Source organism: Mastigoproctus giganteus, chromosome 5 (genome assembly GCF_048544385.1).
Source record: "Mastigoproctus giganteus isolate SK-2022 chromosome 5, ASM4854438v1, whole genome shotgun sequence".
In the NCBI taxonomy this organism is placed as follows: domain Eukaryota; kingdom Metazoa; phylum Arthropoda; class Arachnida; order Uropygi; family Thelyphonidae; genus Mastigoproctus; species Mastigoproctus giganteus.
The window spans coordinates 89,070,143-89,093,079 of record NC_143579.1 but is presented as its reverse complement, the minus strand read 5'-3'; the positions used below and the strand labels follow the sequence as shown (position 1 = coordinate 89,093,079).

Genomic DNA, 22,937 nt, shown 5'->3' with positions numbered 1-22,937 from the left:
TTTATTATCCAAAAGCTCGCAATCTTGGCTCTCAAGGACTTCAGACATTACTTCTGTTCTTATGGATTACATTCAGTACTAATTTCTTCATAAAGACCAATCAAATCAAAACAAAGCACAGGGATTCAGTAGATTGTACTCTTTTAAACAAGATGGCAGGTGCTCTGCAATGGATTTGGTTGGACCCAAGTCCTTCATTCTTGCTGATTTGGAAAATGTGAGATTTTGCTTGAACAGGCTTCTGAGGTGTAATTTCAATTATGCTGTTCACATATTAATCATCCAATTTTGAAGACCATTATGGAAGCTGGATTGGGAATTAGGTCTTGTCTTCAGTATGTAGTACTGGAGAAATTGAAATTGTTGGAATACATTACAAATTTCTGACCTGCAGACTTTTTTAAACTTTGATATATCCATTATTCAGTGCTGTTGTGAGATATTTTTCCATCCTAGGCAAATTAAGCATTTGTTACCCTTTTTAAATTAAAATTAAATAATCCACACAACAGCAAAGCCATCGTGCAGATTTAATTTTAATTATTTAATTAAAAAGAAGCATTCATAACGATGGTTTCTGGGATAACTCTACATATTTAAGGTAAATAGAGAGACAATTATGACTAAACACAAAACCAACTCTCTAATGTTGACTGCAGCTATCAGAGGCATTCAAAAATAAGCTTTATATGCAGTAAAAAACTTGGTAGGTCCATATGTTTATGTTATGTATGCATTTTGTGTGCAAATCTCAGTCATTGGATTTTCCATTGTAAATTTAGTTTGATAATAACTTTTATGTAATAAATAAAATGTCAGAAAAAAAACATAAAACTTTCAATAGAGAAACTGATAGCTGCAGGACTCAGCACATAAAATACATATAAGAAACAGTTAAATATAAACAAACATTTATCATAAATGTGTTATGTATTATTTAACAAGGATGATGAATGATACTCATTTACAGAATAATGATCAATAAAACAGTCATTTATAGAAAAATCTAGTTTAAATGATCACATAAAATTATTCAAATATACAAGGATGTTCTCTTAAAAGAATTTACCACTGTCTTCATCTTTCCTCCTTTTACTGTCACTACTGCTATCATCAGAAAGATCCTGGTATTAGGAAGAAAAAAAATAAAAAAATAAATATATATATTATTTGCATGTAGGTATTACCTTCTAAGATTGTACAAATATTATTTAACTGCTCTAGTCATTGACAAATTTTAGCTTTTTATTTTGCAGTGCAATAAATTCTTTATAAAATAAAGTATGAGAGGTGGCCAAAAAGTTTTGAGGATAGAATATAAAAGACATAGGTACAAAATTCTGTTTTTTTATTTTTCAATGTTTTCACCCTGGACTTTGATAAACTTATTGTATTTAATCTGAAAGGTTTCATCCTTCAAAAAAATATTCTTTAAGTGAGGTGCCATGCCAGGCTTTCACCTCTATATCATCTTTAAAATGAGTTCCATGAAGGTTTTTGAAGAAATAGGACTTTAGGTTTTTGAAGAAATAATAGCCACTTTGTGTCAGATCTGGCCTATATTGGTGGTTTAATTTTCAAATCCACACTCATTCACAAAGCCCGTGCAACTCAGGTTTTGTGCACAAGTGCATTGTCATGGAGAAGTGAAACAAGATTTTCAGTCTTTTTCCTCAAACTGCCGATTTTAACTTTTCATAAGAATGGCATAATATTTTCTTGTTATCATGGTGCAATCGTTTAGTAACCCACAAAATCGAGGCCAACACTTTTCCAGCTGATGGCTGGGTATAAAACATTTCTGGGGTTGAAGATCGTTAGGGCTTCTGCTACAAATTTTTTAATTTGTTTCAGATTAAAAAAAAAAAAAAAAGAAAGTTTCATCAAAGGTTACCAAATGGGATAAAAATTTATCTCCATTATTAAGAATTAATTTTAAATTCTCTTTTGATGATGCAACACTGATGTTCGTCATTAATGGATATGTTTCAGAGAACAGATCGTGCACAAACTTTGGACATTCACAAATGCTTCCAAGGGACATGTTAAGTACTTTTTAAAGTTCAGACACTTTAATTCTTTTGTTTTTTAAAAAAATAAATAATTTTTTTTTCAGTGATGGAAATTGTTTCAGAACTAATTGCTAGAGATGGCCAACCTTGGCTCATCCTCAACTGACTCCCATCCTCTTTTGACTTCTACTGACCATCTTGTAATAATAGTATGACTTGGTGATACCATTGGTCACCATGTAAAATGTTCAAGAAAATCACATTAAAATTTGTCGATTTTTGGCTCTTGTTTTCGAATTACAGTTGGGATCTCACATTAGTGAGTTACTCTATGTTATCAACTGCAGCTCTCGGCAAAATGCATGGCAACACTGCAGTTTCATCACCACTATGCTCTTTATATCATGTGATAAGCTGTTGTCGCCACAAATGCATCTTCAGCTCTGTTGTGGCAATCCTTGAATCCAGCTAAGTACTGGGCAATTAGTTCTCAGTTAATGGTTTTTCTCTGTGAGATTCCTACTTTTTGTGCAGTATTTGTGTTGTGTACGATTAACATGCCCATAATTGTGTGAAAAGTCCGGATGACTTCTGTTACGTATTTGGAGAAGTCATGTTAGCTTCAAGAAAGCGCCCCTTAACTCGAGCCATAAAAAAGGCCAACTTCTTGTACTTTTGGGTGTTAAGTAGGTGACCAGGACAAGAACTGGGCTCCACACATATGCTGCACTACCTGTTCATCAAAACTCAACACGTCCGTGGGTGGACTGAAAGGGATGTTTTATGCCTTTCGCAGTGCCCATGATATGGATGGAGCTAACAAATCATGTCACAGACTGTAACTTCTATTAGAAAAGGAATGACAATGAAGAAAAAGTGGACAGTGATGTACCCAAATATATCATCTGCAATTCGTCCCATGCCTCATACCATCTATTCCTGAACCACCCAAGTTTTTCTGTACACTCCAGTGAACATCAACTTGATATAAATGAAGTACAGCAGTCATCTATGTCAAGGGATCCACCATTTTGTCCAAACCTTTATCCTTCTGAACCACATAAGATCACAGAAAGTGAGTTTAATGACCTCATCAGGGATCTTGAACTGCCAAAGAATAAGGCAGTGATTTTGGCCTCGAGGCTACAACAGTGAGATATTTTAGATCATTCTGTGAAAGTGATAATGCTTCGTACTCAAAATAGACTATGATAAATTCTATCAAACAGAAGGTGAACTCACTACTTGTAAGGATGTTGATGGTCTAATGACAGCAATGAATGTGAGGCACGTTCCTGAAGAATGGTAACTATTTATAGATGATGCTAAGCATATTTCCATTGTGCAACATTTCCATGTTGCACAATGGCAATATGCTGCCTTCAATACCACTTGCATATGTGTCTGCAAAAAAGAAAGATATGCAAACACGGAGAACATCCTCTTGGGTGTACACTATCAAAAGTATGAGTGGCAGAGATGTGGTGATTAAAGGTAATCAGCATTTTACGAGGACCACAAAAGGGTTACACTAAGTACTGTTGCTCTCTCTGCAAGTGGAATAGTCGTGCCAAGGATTACTATTATCATTATTGGTCATATGGTGCAAGGAAGCCTGAGACTTCTGCTGCACCAGCCAAAAAAATAAAAATATAAATAAAAAAAATTCTGAGTTACCCTGAGAGAGAGAGAGAGAGAGAGAGAGAGAGAGAGAGAGAGAGAGAGAGAGAGAGAGAGAGAGAGAGAGAGAGAGAGAGAGAGAGAGAACAAGAGTCAGAAGTAGAAGGGAATCACCAAGAAAGAGAAGAATTATGATATCCAGCTCAGGACCCTGGGTCTGCCAAGCCCATACTCATCAGATGTGAGACCCTGGGATTAAATATGCGCTACAAGAAGAGGAGCTGACCTCAATGAAAATCATTAACACCTGGAATGAAGAATGTAGCATTTGAACCTCTGGTAGATTCAAATAAATTTTGCTTCCACCACTCCACATCACACTGGGGCTCATGAAAAATTTCATGCAGGCTTTGAAAAACAGTCCTGCATACACATATTTGCAAGAGAAAGTCCCAAGGCTTAGTACACAGAGAAGATTAAGGCAGGTGTTTTCATTTCTCCACAAATAAGGCAGATTTTCAAAGATGAACAGTTCGAATGTGCCCTTAGTGACAGCAAAAAATCAGCATGGAAAGCTTTTCGAAATGTTTTGACTGGCCAGCAGCTTGTGGAAGATCTTGTTACTTCTTACGAAACACTGGGGTGCAACATGTCATTAAAGATGAATTTCTTGCACTCTCACCTAGATTTAGGAAGCTGATTTCTTCCTGCCAAACTGTGGTGTCGATGAATTTAAATCGGTGACAAACATGGCAAAGTGCTTCCATTAAGACATTGCAGTGATGGAACAAAGATACAAAAGAAAATGGAGTGCCACCATATTGGCCGATTACTGTTGGATTGTGAAATGAAAAGGGATGCTCCAAAGCTGGATACAAGTGAAAGGCAAAAAAGCCCTGTGTTTGATACAGGTATGTTTGCAGCTATCTTACTGCCATATAAATTAAAAACACCTTGTATAAATATAAAAAAACTACAGGCGAGCCTCGATTAACGTGATTAATTTGTCCCGCGAGTGCATCGCGCAAAACGGAAATGCATTAATCAAATATCATAACCAATAGGAAAAATTATAATTGGTCTTTGACCTTCTGGAATGTCCATAAAGAATTTTAAAAATACCTTTTAAATAATTTTTTACTGTATATAATGTAAAGGATAATGAAAATAATTAGGAATTAAATGTTTATTGCATAAAACAGCGGTTCTTAAACTGTGCGCCCCGGAATATTTTAAATTTTCGAGGGAAACACAGCGATACTCGACATCTGTCGGACACTGTGCGAACTACTAGCTCGAGCTAGTTCACAGTTTCAGCATTTCTTATTAAGTTGTTTGGACCTAACTACTAAACAAAACTGTTAGGTATTTCTTTTGGTCTGGGTGCGCCTTAAAAAAATTACTAAGACATTAAAGACGCCGTGAACCGAGAAACTTTGGGAACCTCTGACATAAAATACACAATGAAGAAATTACTACTGCGGAAATATTTGAACAGTGTTGATTTTCTCTTTTCATCAATCAATTTCCGATAGCCGACAACATCATCTCTGGGCCCTGACGAAATAAATATCGCAGAGAACATCAAACCTTTTGTTTGAGGTTCTATGCGATACGAAAGATTTCATCTAATTCTTTTACCGTTATCTCCTTCATGATAACATTTTCATCTGGCTCATATAAAAATTTGAATTTTTAAATGCAAGTCTGCATTGACTTTATTAGCAGGAGACAAACATGTCTTCTTCCGATGGTTGATGGAACACACCGAGACGGGCAGCAGGCAAACGTTTGTTTATTGACTGTATGACTCGCAGTAAGCTTAACGTGTGATTCAAATCTTTTTCAACTATCGCATAAAAAACAAAAGATCGCGTTAACTGGAAATTTGCATCGTGTAAAGTGAAAAGTGGTATCATTTTTCAAATAGCGTTAACTGAATATCACGTTAATCGAACTCGCATTATGCGAGGCCTAGCTGTACTTTTTTTGAAAACAAGAGCCAATCTGCCATTTTAAGCATTATTTCCATGTTTAGCACCCCAAAATCTAAAAAGTAAACTTACTTCCATGCCCGTAACCAGATATGACCCAAAATTTGTTGTTCAGTGTTACCCAAACACTCTAGTCATTCTTTGATGGATTTCTCTAGAATTTCTGTCATCTTTGGTCAAACATTGGATTTTCTGGATATTTATTCTTATTCCACCTAGTAACATGTGCAATTTAAGAATTTTGAGGTCTTGGAAATGGATAAGTTTTTTCAAACATTTTGCAGCTTCTTTTTTTAAAAATTAATTAACATAATTCAGACCTGGATAGAGTGTGCAATGCTGATGGAGTAGAATTTTTCTCAGTATAGTCAGTGCTTGTTAATAGGAGAACTTTTACAGGAATAGAATACCTTTAATAGAAGGGGTTCAATAATATTTGTTGATGCTATTGAGACAGTGTTAGATGGGTTGGAAACTGCTAGCTTGGGGATGGCGATACAGAGACTAATAGATTAACAAAAACTGCAGGCAGAGTTTTACGTGATACTTGCACTGCTTCAATTGGAACATCCAGCATCCACTGGGGATTATAAGACCTGCTAATGTGGGGGGGGGGTTCTCTTGGAACAAGCAATTACATATATCAGCTGTGTTAGTGTTACTAAATATAAAAACAAGTGACATACCCTTGCATGTACACCAATGACAGGAATGTAGTAAATAAATATGATGAATTTAAATCATTACATGCAGACATTGTAGGGATATTGCAAACTGGTATCACTCAGACATAAGGGATGCAGATTTTAAGTATGGAGAGTACAATGTGTACAGAAAAAATAGAGCATCAAGATTTGCCACTTTTTTAAGATATATTAAATATAAGGCAGTGAAATACTGAGTCAGTTTGGTGTGACATAAGCACTGGAAAAACAAAAATGAGATTAGGAGTCTTTATAGGCTTCATGACCATGATGAGTATAATAAAGAACTACACAGAGAAATACGGTGGGCCACTAAATCAGAATATCTTATAATGAGAGATTAACTTTCAGATACTGATTGGAACTTGTGGATTGGTTACTTGCATACAAGCAGGACTTTTGTTGATTTACTGGATGACTGTTTTCTTCAGCAGCATATTAGACAGGCAGCAAGAGGGAACAATAAACTTGAGCTGATTAGCAGAAGTGATTCTTCATTAAGAATCAGCATATAAAAGAAGAGTAGGAGGCAGTGATCACAATGTATTGATCATTTCCCTTTACCATGAAATGTAAAGGGAAATGCTTTTGCTTTCAAAAGTGGACTATAGTTGTCATAAATAGTTGTAAATTCTATGCAGTGAGTCCAGCTGATGATGCAACCAGGTAGAAAATTGTAAATGGATGAATTCAGGGAAGCAATTGTAGAAGCCACTAGGCGTTTTATACTAACTAAGAAATAAATTTAATGGCTTAACCAATGCCACACTCAGGTAGTGGAAAATAAAAAATATTCAAGGTAATAATTGTGCAGTCAGGTATTATGTTCTCTGATCAGTGTAGACTGGCTGCCAGGATGGGGTTTTGTCATTGATATACAGGAATTTTGCTAGTAGTGATAAGGAAGTGATCTATTGGCTGATCCCACTGTATAATGTATGATTAGGCTGCATCTCGAATGGAGGTCTCATTTTAGAAAAGATGTGGATCTGCTAAAACAGATGCAGAGAAGGGCGTGAGACTTGTGAGGAGAGCAAAAGGGTGTTCTCACTAAACTGGTTGAGGAAGTTGATGAAGAATGCTGATGTCATTCTTCCTCTGGCTCAGACTACACATGAAAGGGCATCAATTCAAATTGAAGAGGGGATAGTTGCAGAATAGACATGTGGATGTTTTTGCATTCAGCCAGTGGGAAGTTGATTGTTGGAACAAATGTGTCTCAGCAAGAGGAAGGGGGACATCCTGTCCTAGACGTGTTTTTTTTTTTTTTTTTTTGGTTATGCTCTATAAGCTTGCATTCTTGCATTATTCGCCAATACAAATTCTAACAGTAATACAAAAAATTTAATTTTATTACACAAACATTAAGCATAAGACATTAAACTATCAAAATAATCTATTCTGAAAACGTTTTGACCACCCTTTATATACTGATTACAATAAAAGAATCCATGTTTGTTTAGTAGAATGGATTTTATTATGCAACATGAAAATATATAAAAATCAAGAATATTTACACTGTAATTGATATCTCTAAAATCTCACTTTTTTGTCTGTGGCAATGGACAACACCGTAGAGCTGTGAAGGATGTTTAAACCAACCGGCTTTAGGTTAAAACGATTATAATTGCTCAGAATCCATTACGAATCAGATTTTTGTGTTTTAATTTTGTTAACAATTATTTTGTAATTTCAGTTTATGGATGTTTAGCAAACTATTCTACTAAAACTATTTTGAGCAAAAAATTGCAAATAAGCAAAAAACTTGCATCCTATTTTTATGTAATAATTTTATAGAAAAACAGTTTTATATAGTGCAAAATATATGATTCTGGGTTTATGAAAGGAGTGAAGGAGGAGATATATTGCAAGAGCATTAAAAAAAAAAAAAAAAAGCAGAACTGAGAGAAACTATTAATTCTGGGAAATAAAAACAAGGTTGATTTTTATTTTACTCCTTTAATATACAGAAAATAATCAAAATTAAATCATTTGTTCACTTATAAGCAACACACACTAAGTTATTGGATTTTAAATTAAAATAGGCTATACTGAAAACACAAGATACATGTGGGCTGTAATTGGAATCTGTGAGGAAAAAAAAATAAAATAAAATAATAATATAAAAAAATAAATAAAAGATAATGCACTTTTGATTACATGAAATTATTATTATTAGCCATATGGTGCAAGGAAGCCTGAGGCTTATGCTGCACCAGGTTAAAAAAAAAAAAAAAAAATACTGAGCTACCCAAAGAGAGAGAGAGTCAGAAATAGAACGGAATCACAAAGAAAGAGAAAAACTATGATATCCGGGCTCAGGACTGGGTGTGCCAAGCCCATACTAACAAGATTTGAGCCCCTGGGGTTATTAGGAGGACTAACTTCATTTTTTAACCCTTAAGTACTGACATACAATTATTGGGACATAGGTACTGATGTGTCGTCTGTAAGACTACCTTGAAACAAAATTACTTTTTCATACTTGTTTTTTATTTGAAATTTATATTTTGGACACTTATAATATTTTTGAAAAAAAAAAAATATATATATTTATTACTCAGGGATACAAAAAAAAAAAAAAAAAAAAAATGCGTCTACCGTATTTTTAAGAAAAAAAAAAAAAAACTAAAACAAATATAGCGATTAAGTTTTTTTTTATATGTTGAAAAAAGGCTAAGTAAGCATTATATACAAAAAACATAAAGAGCAAACTAATAATATAATTGCGAATGCTGAATATATGCTTTCTTAGACATTTTCTATACATTGGAGGCACAGCCTTTTTGCACATTGGAGACATAGACTTCTTACATAAATTACAGAGGTATTTCATCATTCTTTTTTTTTTTTTTTTTTTTTTTTTTACTTGGACAAATTGAACAGATTTTGCATTTTTCCAGAACGTCTTCAACCGGATCTAAAACAGCTATATCTTCAATGCCCAGAATGTGGCATATGCAAAATTTTATTTCTCTAGGCACATGTGTATTTGCTTCCCTTCTTCTCATATGTGGTTCAATCATTTGCCCTGCAAGTTGTTCCAAAAAATTAGATTTTTCTGTTATTCAGGGATTGTTCCTATAAAATTGGTGGACTATGTAAATATCAGTACAAGCAACATCTAAAATTCTGAAAAATATTAACATTGGCTATCTTTCTGTGCGATGTCTTGCAGGCTTTTAGAACATTTTTCATCTAGTGAGACTATACCGCCTTTTGTTTGATTGTAAAAAAATATAATTTCTGGTTTATTCATAGCTGGATCAGTCTCTCTACTGTGGTGCATTGATGAGATGAGAATAGCAGCCTTTCTTTTTTTCCTAGTGTATGATAACAAAGTAATATCTTCCGTAAAACCATAAAGTGTGGTTCCGACTTCCCTTTTTGTGTTTGGTAGGAAATTGGAGGGAATTTCCCATTATTTTTTTCATGGTTCCTAAATAGGCCATACCATTGCTCTTTAGAAGTTGCACTAATTCAGGTGAAGAAAACAAACTGAAATGTCTGCAGTGACACTTCGGCTTGTTTTGCCGAAGATGTTTTGGCGAGAAAGTCTTATAATAGATTGGGTTGGTCTTGGAAGCTTTCTTTCCTCTTCTGTTAGCCCTTTCCCATCAGTCTTAGCCACTATATATGTAGAAATTGTATAAATAACTATTTTTAGTATCTGTGAGACATATTTAGACTATAATTATGGCATCTGTGCTTCCATATTGATCGGGTTTGTTTGGAATAAACATTCAAAATTTATACCTTCTCCGAAAATCAACCAAAATTTCACAAATATTGCATGAGCATTCTTGCACTGCTTCTATTGTAATGAGCAGCAGCTTAGAGAGCAAGTTGCTGGGAATTTCAAAAGCTGCTGGCAGTCATCATGGAAAAAGTAAATACAGGCTGTGTTAAAGTTACTAAGAGTAAGAACATTAGCATTAGTATTAGCATTAGTAGAGGCATTTGATGCAAGAAAGCAAGCTTATGCAGCATCAGCCAAAAAAAAAAAAAAAAAAAAAAACCACTTCCACTTCACCCCTCTGTTCGTTCAAAATACCTGTCCAGCTGAGCCTTAAACTTATTTAGGCTATCAACCTCCACCACAAGGGATGGAAGTCTGTTCCACCAACCAACCACCCGCTGGCTAAAGGCAAATTTCCGCACGTCTATCCTACATCTGTCTTTCCTCAATTTGAATTTATGCCCTCTCAGGTGATTTTTCTGAGCTAGAGGAAGAATCCCATCAGCATTGAGCATGCTTAAACCATTCAAGGTTTTATACACCTCTATCAGATCACCTCGCTGGTGCCTAGTCTCCAGACACTGTAATTTGCAAAACTTAAGCCTTTCTTCGTAAGAGCACCCCTTTGTTCCATTTTGGCCTAAACCTTGAACAATATTTCTTAGTTGGTATGTAAAGCCTAGTAGCTTCCAAGATAAGTTCTTTGAATGCTTCCCATTTTGAATTTGCTGTTGGTAACATCATCAGTTGGTCCCACTGTATAGAATTTAAATACTGTCTCAGTCCATCGTAGTCGCCTTCACGGAAGCAATAACCCTTCCCTTTACCCCTAATGGTAGTTACCTCTTTGAGTAAATCCCACTTCAGCACACTGTGATCACTGCCACCTAGTGGTTCATTTATCTGCAGATTCTTAATGCATGAAGAATCACTGCTGATAATCAAATCAAGAGTATTACTCCCTCTAGTTGCCTCCCGAACATGCTGATGTAGAAAACAATCATCCAATAAATCCACAAAAGCCCTGCTAGTGTGTGAGTAACCAGCCCCCAAATTCCAGTCAATATCTGGGAAATTAAAATCTCCCATTATAAGACACTCTGATTTACTGGCCCACTCTATTTCCCTGTACAGTTCCTTATTATACTCATCAGAGTCATTAGGCCTATAGCACACTCCTACTCTCAATTTTGATCTCCCAATGTTTATGTCACACCAAACTGACTCCACACTGCACTGTCCAGCGATGTCGACTGGCTTCACTTCCTTGGTTTTTATGTGTTTCTTAACTAATAGCATAACCCCTCCCCCCTTCCTATCCTGTCTATCCTTTCTGTAGACGTTGCACTCCCCAAATTGCAGTTCTGCATCCCTTATATCTGTGTGACACCACGTCTCTGATATCCCAACAATATCTGCCTTCGATGTTTTGGGCAATACCTCAAATTCATCAAATTTATTTACTAAACTCCTAGCATTGGTGTACACGCAAGTATACCTGCACCTGTTTCTATTCTTAGCTACCCTAACGCAACCCATGTGTTTACTTGTACCACAATGGCTCCCAGCAGTCTCTGAAATACCATGCATCTTGTTTTTCAGGCTTCTGCTCATTCTAATAGAAGCAGTGCAAGAATCTCTTTCACCTCTGCCAGTGGCTACTGTCAATCCATTGGTCTTTGTCTCCCCCCAAGCTAGCAGTTTTCCGACCCACCTAACACTGCCTCGATAGCATCAGCAAATATTCTTGCACCCTTTCTATTTAAGTGTATCCCATCCCTGTAGAAGCAGTCTCTCCTGTTAACAAGTACAGTCCAGGCTGAAAAAATTTCTACCCCTTGAGCCTTGCACAATCTTTCCAGGGCCGAATTGATCAACAAGGCTCTCATCATATACTCCCTCCTATCGTGTCTGGGCAGAATTGCAGACACTTTCAAATTCAACCCTAATTCTCGGCTTTTGTTCAACAGTGACTTGTTAAGTAATTCTGCTGGTCTCCTACTCTTAATATCAACATGTGCATGTATACTTGCATGTACACCAATGCTAGAAGTATAGTAAATAAATTTTACGAATTTGAAGTGCTGATCAATGCATCAAAGGCAGATACTGTTTGAATATCAGAGACATGGTGTCACACAGATATAAGCAGTGCAGAGTTGGAATTTGGGGAGTAAATGTGTACCGAAAGGATAGACAAGGTAGGAAGGGTTATGCTGTTAGTTAAGAAACATAAAATCTAAGGAAGTGCATCCAGTTGACATGGGTGGACAGTGCAGTGTTGAGTCAGTTTGGTGTGAGATAAACACTGGGAAAGGAAAAATGAGAGTAGGAGTGTGTTATAGGCCTAATGACTCTGATGAGTACAATGAACAGTTGTGCAGAGAAATAGAGTGGGCCAGTAAATCAGAATGGCTTGTAATGTGGGATTTTAACTTTCCAGATATTGACTGGAACTTGTGGATTGTTCACTTGCATGCTACAAGACTTCTGTGGATTTATTGGAGAATTGTTTTCTATAGCAACTTGTTTGAGGGGCAACCAGTGGGAGTAATACTCTTGATCTGATTATCAGCAGTGATTCTTCATGCATTAAGAATCTGCAGATAAAGGAACCACTAGGTGACATGACAGTTATCACAGTCTACTGATGTGGGATTTACTTTAAGATGTAACTACCATCAAAGGTAAAGGGAAGGGTTTTTGTTTTTGTATAGGTGACTGCAGTGTTGATATGTAGTTTTTGAATTTTATACAGTGGAATCAACTGATGATATTAAAAACAGTGAATTCTAAATGGGAGACCTTCATGGCATTAATCTTGGAAGCTACTTTTCATACCAACTAAGAAATACTGTTCAAGTTTTAGGCCTAAATGAATGTCAGAAGAACGAATAAGGCTCGTGGCATTGAAGAAAAATGTGTGGAATGCATATAAATTAGCAGGTGAAACAGAAGCCTATGGCAGATATAAGCTAGTCCGTAATCAAATCGCAAAGGAGGTTAGGCAAGTGAAGGCTGATTATGAGAAATCCTTGGCAAAGAATGCAAAGATAAACAACAAAGGCTTCTTTACTTATGTAAACTCTAGAAGGTTATTTGTTATTTTGGTTTTTAGGAGCATTAGCAACTAAGACCATATTGCTCCGGGGATATGCGGTGGTCATTCCCTGACCTTTCCGCATTCTCTGAATTTGGTCGTCACGGGCTCGAACCCCGGTCTAATTAAGAAGCGTGTGCTACGCACGCACTGCTGCTCCTGCCCGCCTGGCTATGGAGGCACCTCTCTAGAAGGAAGGGGATAAATGAGATTGGTCAACTTGATGCTTGTAGTTCGACTGTTTATGATCCTGCTCAGATAGCTGACAAACTGAATGAGTATTGTGCATCTACATTCACACATGAGGAATTCTGAAAGGAATGGGAGGATAGAAGTTTACTAAACTCTAACAGGGAGGTAAATGATTTTGTAATAACAGAGAGCAAAGTGGAGGAGAAATTGTTGAAGCTAAACATAAAAAAATGCACCTGAGGCAGATGGAATCCATGCAGTTATATTGAAGGAGGCAGTTAGCTCCCATAATTATGAGAGCATCCTTAGATTCAGGGGAGGTCCTCATGGACTGGAGAAGTGGAAATGTATCTGCAATTCACAAAGGAGGTTCAAAGGTGACACAAATAATCATAGACCAGTTAGTTCAACTTCTGTTCCGGGGAAAATAATGGAGTCACTGGTTAAAGAAGTGAGGCAGGATCATCTAGACAAGGCTGCAGTAATAGCACAGACACAGCATGGGCTTGTTAAGGAGAAGTCTTGTCTGACAAATTTGATTGGATACTATGATATGGTCACAAAGGAACTGGATGCAAAAAATAATTTTGATATCATATACAGTGGATTCCGGTTATTTGGGCCACCGGTTAATCGGGGCAGCCGTTTTTTGGGGGCAAATCTTAAAAAACAGAACCCAATCGAGAAAATAGCCAGGGCTTACTTCGCTTAATTGGGACAACATGCCGTTTAATCGGGGCAGGAGACCGCAGCACTGGAGATCACCCTACGATTGTCTCCGACCGTACCACGTGGTTCGGTCCGATTTCTGGAGGTCACAACCATAAAACAATAAAAACAATTAGCAGTCACCTGTTTATTGGGCTTTTCTGTTAGTGCAATCTAACGCGTAAGAAATATGTTTCTTGTCTTCCCATTTCAGAGTACACTAAGAGAGAATTTTGAGTTTTATCAACTAAAAGAGATATCGCAGTTTTAAAAATTGTGGTAGTCTGTGAGATGACGTGTCACTACTTAAGGATTAAGTATTCTGTGGTGGTCAGCACAATTTCATCCTGCATAGTTCATGCAATGTCTTATTGCTCACAGCAGAACAAACTTTGCCAAAAAGCATCACCAAAAGGTTACTTTGTTATTTTTTAAAATATGAGCAACACTGCTACGATCACCTGTTTTGATTTAGGAGGGTAAAAAAAAAAAAAAAAAAAAAAAAACCCCAAATCTCAAAAAGGCCTCTGATGGCATATAAAACAGCAAAAGGTTTAATACAATATTATATCAGAGGTATTTTAACACTGTAATTAAAATCAAATCAAAATTCATATGCTTTCCCTGCATTTTATTTTGATCATGGAAAGACTTCTTCTCTGATTGAAGACTGCATACTGAATTCTTGGTGCTAAGGCTGTGTTCAACTTAGAGAACATATGCAGCCAGCCATGGTTGTGCCTAAGCTGTAACATCTTTTTAAATTGAATAGCATCACTGCAATAAGTGAATCTGCTATACAATTAAAAACTGAAACTGTCTGGGTAGTTTTGAAACCTAGTGGCTTCTCACCAGTTGGCAGTGGTCTCTATTAGCAAATATATGTGAATAAATGTATTTTGCTTAAGCAAATAGCCAAGAGGTGTGTGGAAGTAAAACTTCCATTTAAAAATATAACAACTGTTATTATATTTATCTTTAATCCCCTAAAATTCAACCACATTTGCCCTATGTAGTATGATACTATAGGATTGCAGGGGTATTTCAGAGCAAAAGTTGAAATGAAATCAAGATTCATGTGCTTACCCCATATTTGACTTTGATCATGGAGACTTCCTGCTCTGAGTGATGATTGAACTCAGTGTTATCAGAACCCTTGTTAGAGTAGTTAATGATGATCACAAAGCAGAGCTTCTTCAGAATAACCTAGATAGACTTCAGGATGGTGAAAAAAAGTGGAAGCAATGCTTTAATTCAGCAAAATGCAAGGTCTTACACCAGTGGCAGATTCAGGGTAGGGGAACCGGGGCACGTGCCCCCCCCCCAAATTATGCGAAGTCTGCTGTGGTGGAGCATTTTTGGGAGAAGCAGCACCAGATCTCCTCCGAAGCTGTGGTCATCACTGACCGGGCTCATGGGTTCTGGGACCGTAAATGGCTTGAGAGCCTGTGCATCGGGGCGGCTAGCGGTAACACCATCAACAGGGATAGCGGTGTCCGTATGCATCTCCTCCTTGAAGCCGTCATTCTTGAACGAGATGGCTGTTTTTTAGTGCCGTACTCCCGAGCCATTTCCGGTTCCAGTACGCAGGTGGGAAATTCCAACCATATTCTTGTGGAAACATTTGATGAGGGCCTGCTATTTAAGGATGTTGTCGTACAATAGAAGCACACTGTTGAGAAAGGAGTCTGTCATCTCCGAAACCTACAGTTTTTAGTGCTTTTATCACTGATATATTTTAATATTATTTTAACTTCCATTTTAGTCATATTTTAACCGTCATTTCATTTTATTTTAACCCTCATTTCATATTTATTGTAAATACATCTGTTTTTACCAGTTTTATCTGTTGCATGTATTTTAGTTTGCAGTAAAAATTACAATTGCTGGTTGGTGGGAAGTATAATTTTTCAACATGAATTTTCCCAACCTCGTAGGCCTGTTTGGAGAGATTTACACATTTTTCCCATTGATGGATGAGGCTACGGATACCGTTTTTGTAGAAGTGGTGAGGTTGGTCTTTGAACCATGACTCTGTTTCAAAAATGAGTGTCTTGTTGTCAGGGAAGTGGGTCCTCCAAAGAAATGATTTGAGGGAAGAAAACAAGAAGTCCGACGGTGCAAGATCGGGTGGTAGGCTGGATAGGGCAGTATTTCCTACCCACAAGTGGCCGCTTGTGTTGTTACAATTTCAGAAGTGTGAACTGGGGCATTGTCTTGAAGCATTCTCACACCTTTGGACAACATGCAACGCCTACATGTTTTGATTTTCTCCTGTAATTTTGTGAGTAATTGTTCTACCTGTCGGCAGGTAATCAGTCATTATTACACCTTTCTCATCTCAAAACACTGTCAGCAAGACCTTTCCTGCTGATGCTTGGACCCTTGCCTTCTTGGGGGAACCATGATGTCGCCATTCCACGAACTGCTTTTTACTTTCAGGGTTGAAAAAGTATATCCAACTTTCATCCTGAGTGATTAGACGAGAGAAAAAGTCTACCTCATTTTTTTGGCACAGGGTTAACAACTCTTGTGATTTATGTTGTCGACAGCCTTCTGGAAACCAGTCAATAATTAGGGAATCCATCTTGCACTCAATTTCCGTAAATGGAGTTGGTCACGAAGGACTGTTTCAACAGAGCACACACTAATCTTCACCTCCTGGGACAATTTATGCACAGATATCTGGCGATCTTTCATGATTAATGACTTCACTTTTGTGATCGTGCTGTCATCAATGGCTGAATGGGGACAACCTGGAATGGGCTCAGATTCTAACAATGTCCAACCACACCTAAACTGTCTATGCCAGTGCTTCACAATGCCATAGGATGGGGATTCATCCTTATATACAGCAGTCATCTCCCTGTGGATTTTTTAGGAGATTTCCCCTTCAAGAACAGATACCGAATTACAGCTCTGGCTTCAACTTTGTCCATGATGCTACTTCGTCACATGTTCAGTTCTGTAAGAGAAAAACAAATTAAGACACAGGGCTGAAATTTTACACCTTTAGTACAGAGATATGTATGATGCTACACCAAAATATGACTCTGCGATATGTGGAAGTAGGTGAGGGCGATTCTTTATTGAACCACCCTCGTAAGTAATATGTAATGTCATAATTTAATAATGAAACAAAATTTACATACTCTTTTTCTGTTTGTTTTCTTTTCTTTCTCTTTGTTTTTCACCTTTTCTACAGGACCATCAGATTCTTTAGTGTACTGCTTCTCAACTGCTAATCTTTCTTTACTGCTACTTCGACCTGTTTCATCTCGAGTTTTATCTGAACTTCTTAGTTCACGTTCACTGATATCCCTTATTCTGTCATCAATTCTTGGACTCTGTTATAATAATAGCAATAAAAACACAGATTTAGACTCTGAATTGGTAGTTATGTTTCATTTTTCCTTAATTTGAAACAAAATTTGAAGCAAATTTCTCAGTAAAATTGCTCATTTCAAAATGCAATGAAACATATAAAATACCTTCCAATCATAATAAGTCAGAGTGACTGCAGAAAAAGAGATGATCTGTGCATAACTATATTTAGATGAGTAAATGATCACATTACAAGTTGAAATTCACTTCTGTGCACCAATTTAAAGATAAATATCAGTCTGTGAACAATGGATCACATCTCATTTGTGTGATTCATGTAAGCAAGAATTTTATTCAAAAATATAAAGATAACGTTGTATAGGCTGAAAAATTCAGAATACTTCCTGGGTTTTTCAGCTTACAGTTTAAGGGCTAGGAGGCAGTAAATGATGAAAGCCTTGTCAATCAATTTAGTACTGGAGAAAACTGGGGTAAAATTCTTCTATGCACAGGCTGTGCTTTATAATAGAAGAAACTGTTTTTACAGGAATGGTTTACACTTAAAATAAAAAGGGTGCAGCAATATCTGCTGCTAATGAGTCAGTGTTAAGTGGGTCAGAAAACCCACTAGCTTCGGGGGAAGAGAGGATATCTGACTAATAGTTTAACAGCAGAGATAACGATGATTCATGTGCTGCTTCTATAGGAAAACAGAGCAAGAGCTATGGGTGGGATTACAAAGATTGTTGTGACATTCATCGAACCTTATAGGGGGACCAGAATCATGACACCACTCATATATAATAGGATTCAAATTAGTATTAATAATTTCGAACTGTCCTCTAACTAAAAGCATATTTCCACTCATCTATCATGCAACCATCCTTTCTTATTTTAAATTAAGAAAGGATCATATTAAATAGTATTCTATAAGTATATTTATAGACCAAGTCTCGCTTGTTAGTTTATTTTTAATTTAGCTAAAGATTTTGTAGGTTACTACTACATAGAACTAATATACATAGAACCTTTGTATCGTTCGAATCATGCGACCATTGTTATAGTATTCTAAAGTGAGTGGTAGGGGAATTCTAATTATTTTAATTGTGGTAAATAAAGTAGGTCTAAAGTTTGAATCACATAAGTTGGAATTAGTTGGATAATTTCGTTATATATTAAAATTAATATATATTAATATATTATAATTTCTAGCATAAAGGTATAGCATAATGCAAACTTGGTAGCATGGTATCATATCAGTGTGATATTACTGCTGCATATCTGATGAATTGAAGTAGGATTGTTATTGCATTTAACTTTTAATTTAGAATTAGATGTATAGTTTTGTGATTCTCTGATTACATTGGTGAATTTGTTACTAATCGTTTATAACTGCTTAAGGAACTGCATTTGAATTATATATAATTAATAATGTAAATTTCATAGCATAACTGGTGCATAGCATTATTACTGCAACTACATTAGGTAAACTGTTTAGTGTAGTATTTTTAATTATATTGAATTTGAAAGAAAATCATGCCTCAGACCAGGGCAGTAAAGCAAAGAGTGTAAGCTAAGAGTTCCATGGCTTGGTAGGAGAACTGGGGGGGGGGGGGGGGAGTTGTCCTCAAAATCATGGCCTTATGAAACGTACTTCATCTATAATGCTACCAAAACACTGACCGAAATCAATAAAATACATTTATTAAAGAAATATACTGACTATATACACTGTATATTAAAATAATATAAAATAAGATGATATTATAACAAGAATGAAAAATAAAAACGCCAAAAAGATGTTTAAAATTACTAAAAAACCACTAAAACTGTAGTTTTTGGCAGTAGAGGCCCCCTTCATCAGCAATAATGCTTAAAGGTTATCCAACAATCTATATACAGAAACTCCCTGACTTATGTAAGGGTTGCATTCAGCGGAACGCTATGCAAGTTAGATTTTCCCCCATGCTTGTGCATCACTCACAACTGTGCTTGCTGAATTGATTGAATCAAAAAAGAAATGTTCAACGAATATTTAAGTAGAATTATCTATTGTATTTATCAAATTTTTTATCTCATGCGCAGGAAAAATTACAAAAGCATGCATAACAGCAATAAGTTTTACCTCTCGAGCATCGTTGCCAGAATCGACGTCTTCAGCTGATAAGTACGTCGCTGCGGAGGTTGAGGGCTGTGGAGATTTAGAAGGGGTCGGCCGCTCAACCTTATGAAAGAACATATTAATGGATGACTGGACGGTGACTTTTTTCTTTTCATCGTAGATTTCATTGTAGCAAGCAAGCATATCATTTACCCTTCTGTTAACTTTTAAGAATCCTTCGCTGTCAGGATCCATCTTCTCAAACCTCGACATTGCCGATGCAGTTTCTCGAAATGCCATTGCCATCTCTCTCTCTCTGGTGATGCAGCGTCTTGACTCCTCATTTGGTTCATTTTGAGCATCGTCAGCATTTTCTTCTTATCGTACATCAGCATTTTCTTCTTCACCATACTTATCCCTAATATCTTGATAAATACCTGTTGCTTTTTCTTGAAATGATCATTACACTCAGGGGCACTTGCTTCTGAATCTGATTTTCTATCCATATCATTAACAGCTGTTCCATCTTTTATATAGCACCTGAACACAGTTTTGTGATCACTGTTGATCTTAAGTGCATTGATCCTTTGACATGTTCTTTTATATGCACACTGTCCTTTAAAATAGTATTCACTGTTGAAGAAGCGACACCTAATTCCCTTGCAATAGATGACAAACTTTGTCCTGCTTCATACTTCTTAATCATTTTCATTTCTAAATCAATTTTGTTTCATTTCTTGGCACTACCAGCACTTGTACGTTCCATTCACAATTGTAATAAGTAAATAGGAATGAAGAGGAATGTTCTGACAATTTGTTTTTTCTATGATTGAAGATTTCAGTGAAGGGGAACACATTTCACCATAATAATGTAAAAACCCACACAACTGCAGTTATCTGTATTATCACAAATGTATTAAAATCGAGTTTACTATCCATTTATAATAGATTGCGCTAAGAGAAAAGCCCAATAAACCGGAAACTGTAAATTGTTTTTACTGTTTTATGATCGTGACCTCCAGAAACATGCTTTAGAAAAATATCACAGAGGCATTCAAAACTTATTCTTAGAATGGAACATATGATAGCGATAATAGTGTAGTGCAATTTTCATTATAAATATGACCTTTTAGAGAGATAAATAGCTTAGTCATATAGCGAAATTTTCAATTTCCAAGGACTTGGAATGAATTGCAAAAAAAAAAAAAAAAAAAAAAAAAAAATTGTGCTATTGGGTTCCCATTATGATATTTTCACAATACCTCCATTTATTCCTACAGGATGCAAAATACGCTTCCACAATTTTTTAAGTTTGCACCGGCTGGCAAAAACTTACGTAAGCCAAGGAGTTCCTGTATATACACCTATACATCACCAGCAGGTTCACAACACGAGCTATGGCACTTGCGTTCGGTCCACTTCCCATGCGTTGAAACTAGAAATGGGACTGGAACGAACCATTCAAAAATGTTCATCTCTCTCTCTCTCTCTCCCTAGGATAAGGGATTCAAAGAGTGGATGAATACAACAGCCCTTATCCCTATTAAGAGTATAGCATCCAGATGAACATATCATTAGACTCTCTAACCTTTTCCGGTTCCAAAATCCATGCACTTTATCTACAATCACGGCTTCTTTAGTCGTTATACCATGCCCAGTTTCCCAGGCACGTTCAGCTACAGCTGAACCTACATAATTAGCTGTCTTGGGGGGCCCTATCATGCTCCCCACAGATGATCATGCAGCCTACATTTTGTCTCCCCCACATAATGTAGGCTGTGTGATTGCCTGTGGGAGCATGATAGGGCCCCACAAGACGGCTAATTATGTAGGTTCAGCCGTAGCTGAACATGCTTGGGAAACTGGGCATGGTATTATGACTAAAGAAGCCATGATTGTAGATAAAGTGCATGGATTTTGGAACCGGACACTATACTCATAATAAGGATAAGGGCTGTTGTATTCATCCACTCTTTGAAGTCCTTATCCTAGGGAGAGACGAACATTTTGGAATGGTTCGTTCCTAGTTCCATTTCCAATGCACGGGAAGTGGACCGAACCCAAATGCTGTAGCTCATCTTGCAAACCAGCTAGTCACATATAGGTGTACATATAAAGATTGTTGGATAACCTTTATTGCTGATGAAGGCAGCCACTGCTGAAAAACCACTAAAACCAAAAGCTACGGTTTCGGTGGTTTTTAGTAATTTTAAACATCTTTTTGGCACTTTTATTTTTTATTTCTTGTTATAATATCATCTTATTTTAATATACAGTCAGTATATTTATTTAATAAAGGTATTTTATTGATGAGTCAGTGTTTTAGTAGCATTATAGTGGACCACAGTGTTCCTGACTCCAGAGGCCTCTTTAATGAATGAAATGTACTGTTTGTGTGATGTTTTCAGAGCTATCCAGAATGGACATGATATTGCTAAGGGGGATGTCTTTGTGTATGCTCAATGTAAAGAGTGTAAGGATATCAGGAGCCAATTCATTACTGTTATGAGTAATTTTTATCAGTATTGTTTAGTGTAGTATTTTTAATTATACTGAAATTAAAAGAAATGAAAAAAAAAACAGTAGATATCACCTTTTAGGGGCATAAATGGTGATACTCATGTACACATTTCCACTAATGACATTAAGTGTAGTAGATGTACAGACATACATAATAAATACAGGGCAATGTTAAAAAAAGTCACGATTTTTGTTTAAATTTGAAAGTGTCTGCAATTCTGCCCACACGTTAAGAGGGAATATATGATGAGAGAACTGTCAATCAATTTGGATGCGGAGATATTGTGCAAGGCTCCTGAGGTAAAATTTTTCTCAGTGTTGTGTGCCTGTTTAACGTAAAGGAATGACTGCTTATACAGGTATGGAATACACTTAAATAGAATTTGTACAAGCATATCAGAGAAGTGGTGTCACTCAGACTTAAAGGATGTAGAATTTTAATACGGGAAGTAAAATACATACAGAAAGGATAGGAGGGGGAGTAGTTATGCTGTTAGTTAAGAAGCACACAAAATCTAAGGCAGTTCATCCAGTTGATATGGGTGGCCAGTGCAATGCTGAGTCAGTTTAAAGTCACATAAGGACTGGGAAAGCAAAAATGAGAGTAGGAGTGAGTAGGTCTGATGAGTACAATGAACAACTGTACAAAGAAATAGAGTGGGCCACTAAATGAGAATGTCATATAATTGGAGATTTCAACTTTCAAGTTATTGTGTGGAACTTATGGGTTGGTCACTCACAAACTAGCAAGACTTTTGGGGATTTATTGGATGACTGCTTTCTACAGCAACGAGTTATGAGGCAAGAACAGGGAGTAATACTCTTGATCTGATTATCAGCAGTGATTATTCATGCATTAAGAATTTGCATATAAAAGAACCACTAGGTAGCAGTGATCACAGTGTATTGATTTGGGATTCAAT

General features: G+C 36.5%; 1 protein-coding gene across 4 annotated transcripts in view; it reads right to left on the bottom strand.

The window, feature by feature from the left end:
• Positions 1 to 22,937, bottom strand: part of tho2 (THO complex subunit 2-like protein) — a 1,047,711-nt gene that overhangs the window by 98,615 nt on the left and 926,159 nt on the right. For all 4 annotated transcript variants that reach the window (XM_090374101.1, XM_090374103.1, XM_090374104.1 and 1 more), the window contains 2 exons: positions 17,222 to 17,416; positions 1,070 to 1,124 (listed from right to left, as the gene is read on the bottom strand). In XM_090374101.1, coding sequence (XP_090230227.1) covers positions 1,070 to 1,124; positions 17,222 to 17,416 — 250 coding nt within the window. The remainder of the gene's footprint in view (positions 1 to 1,069; positions 1,125 to 17,221; positions 17,417 to 22,937) is intronic.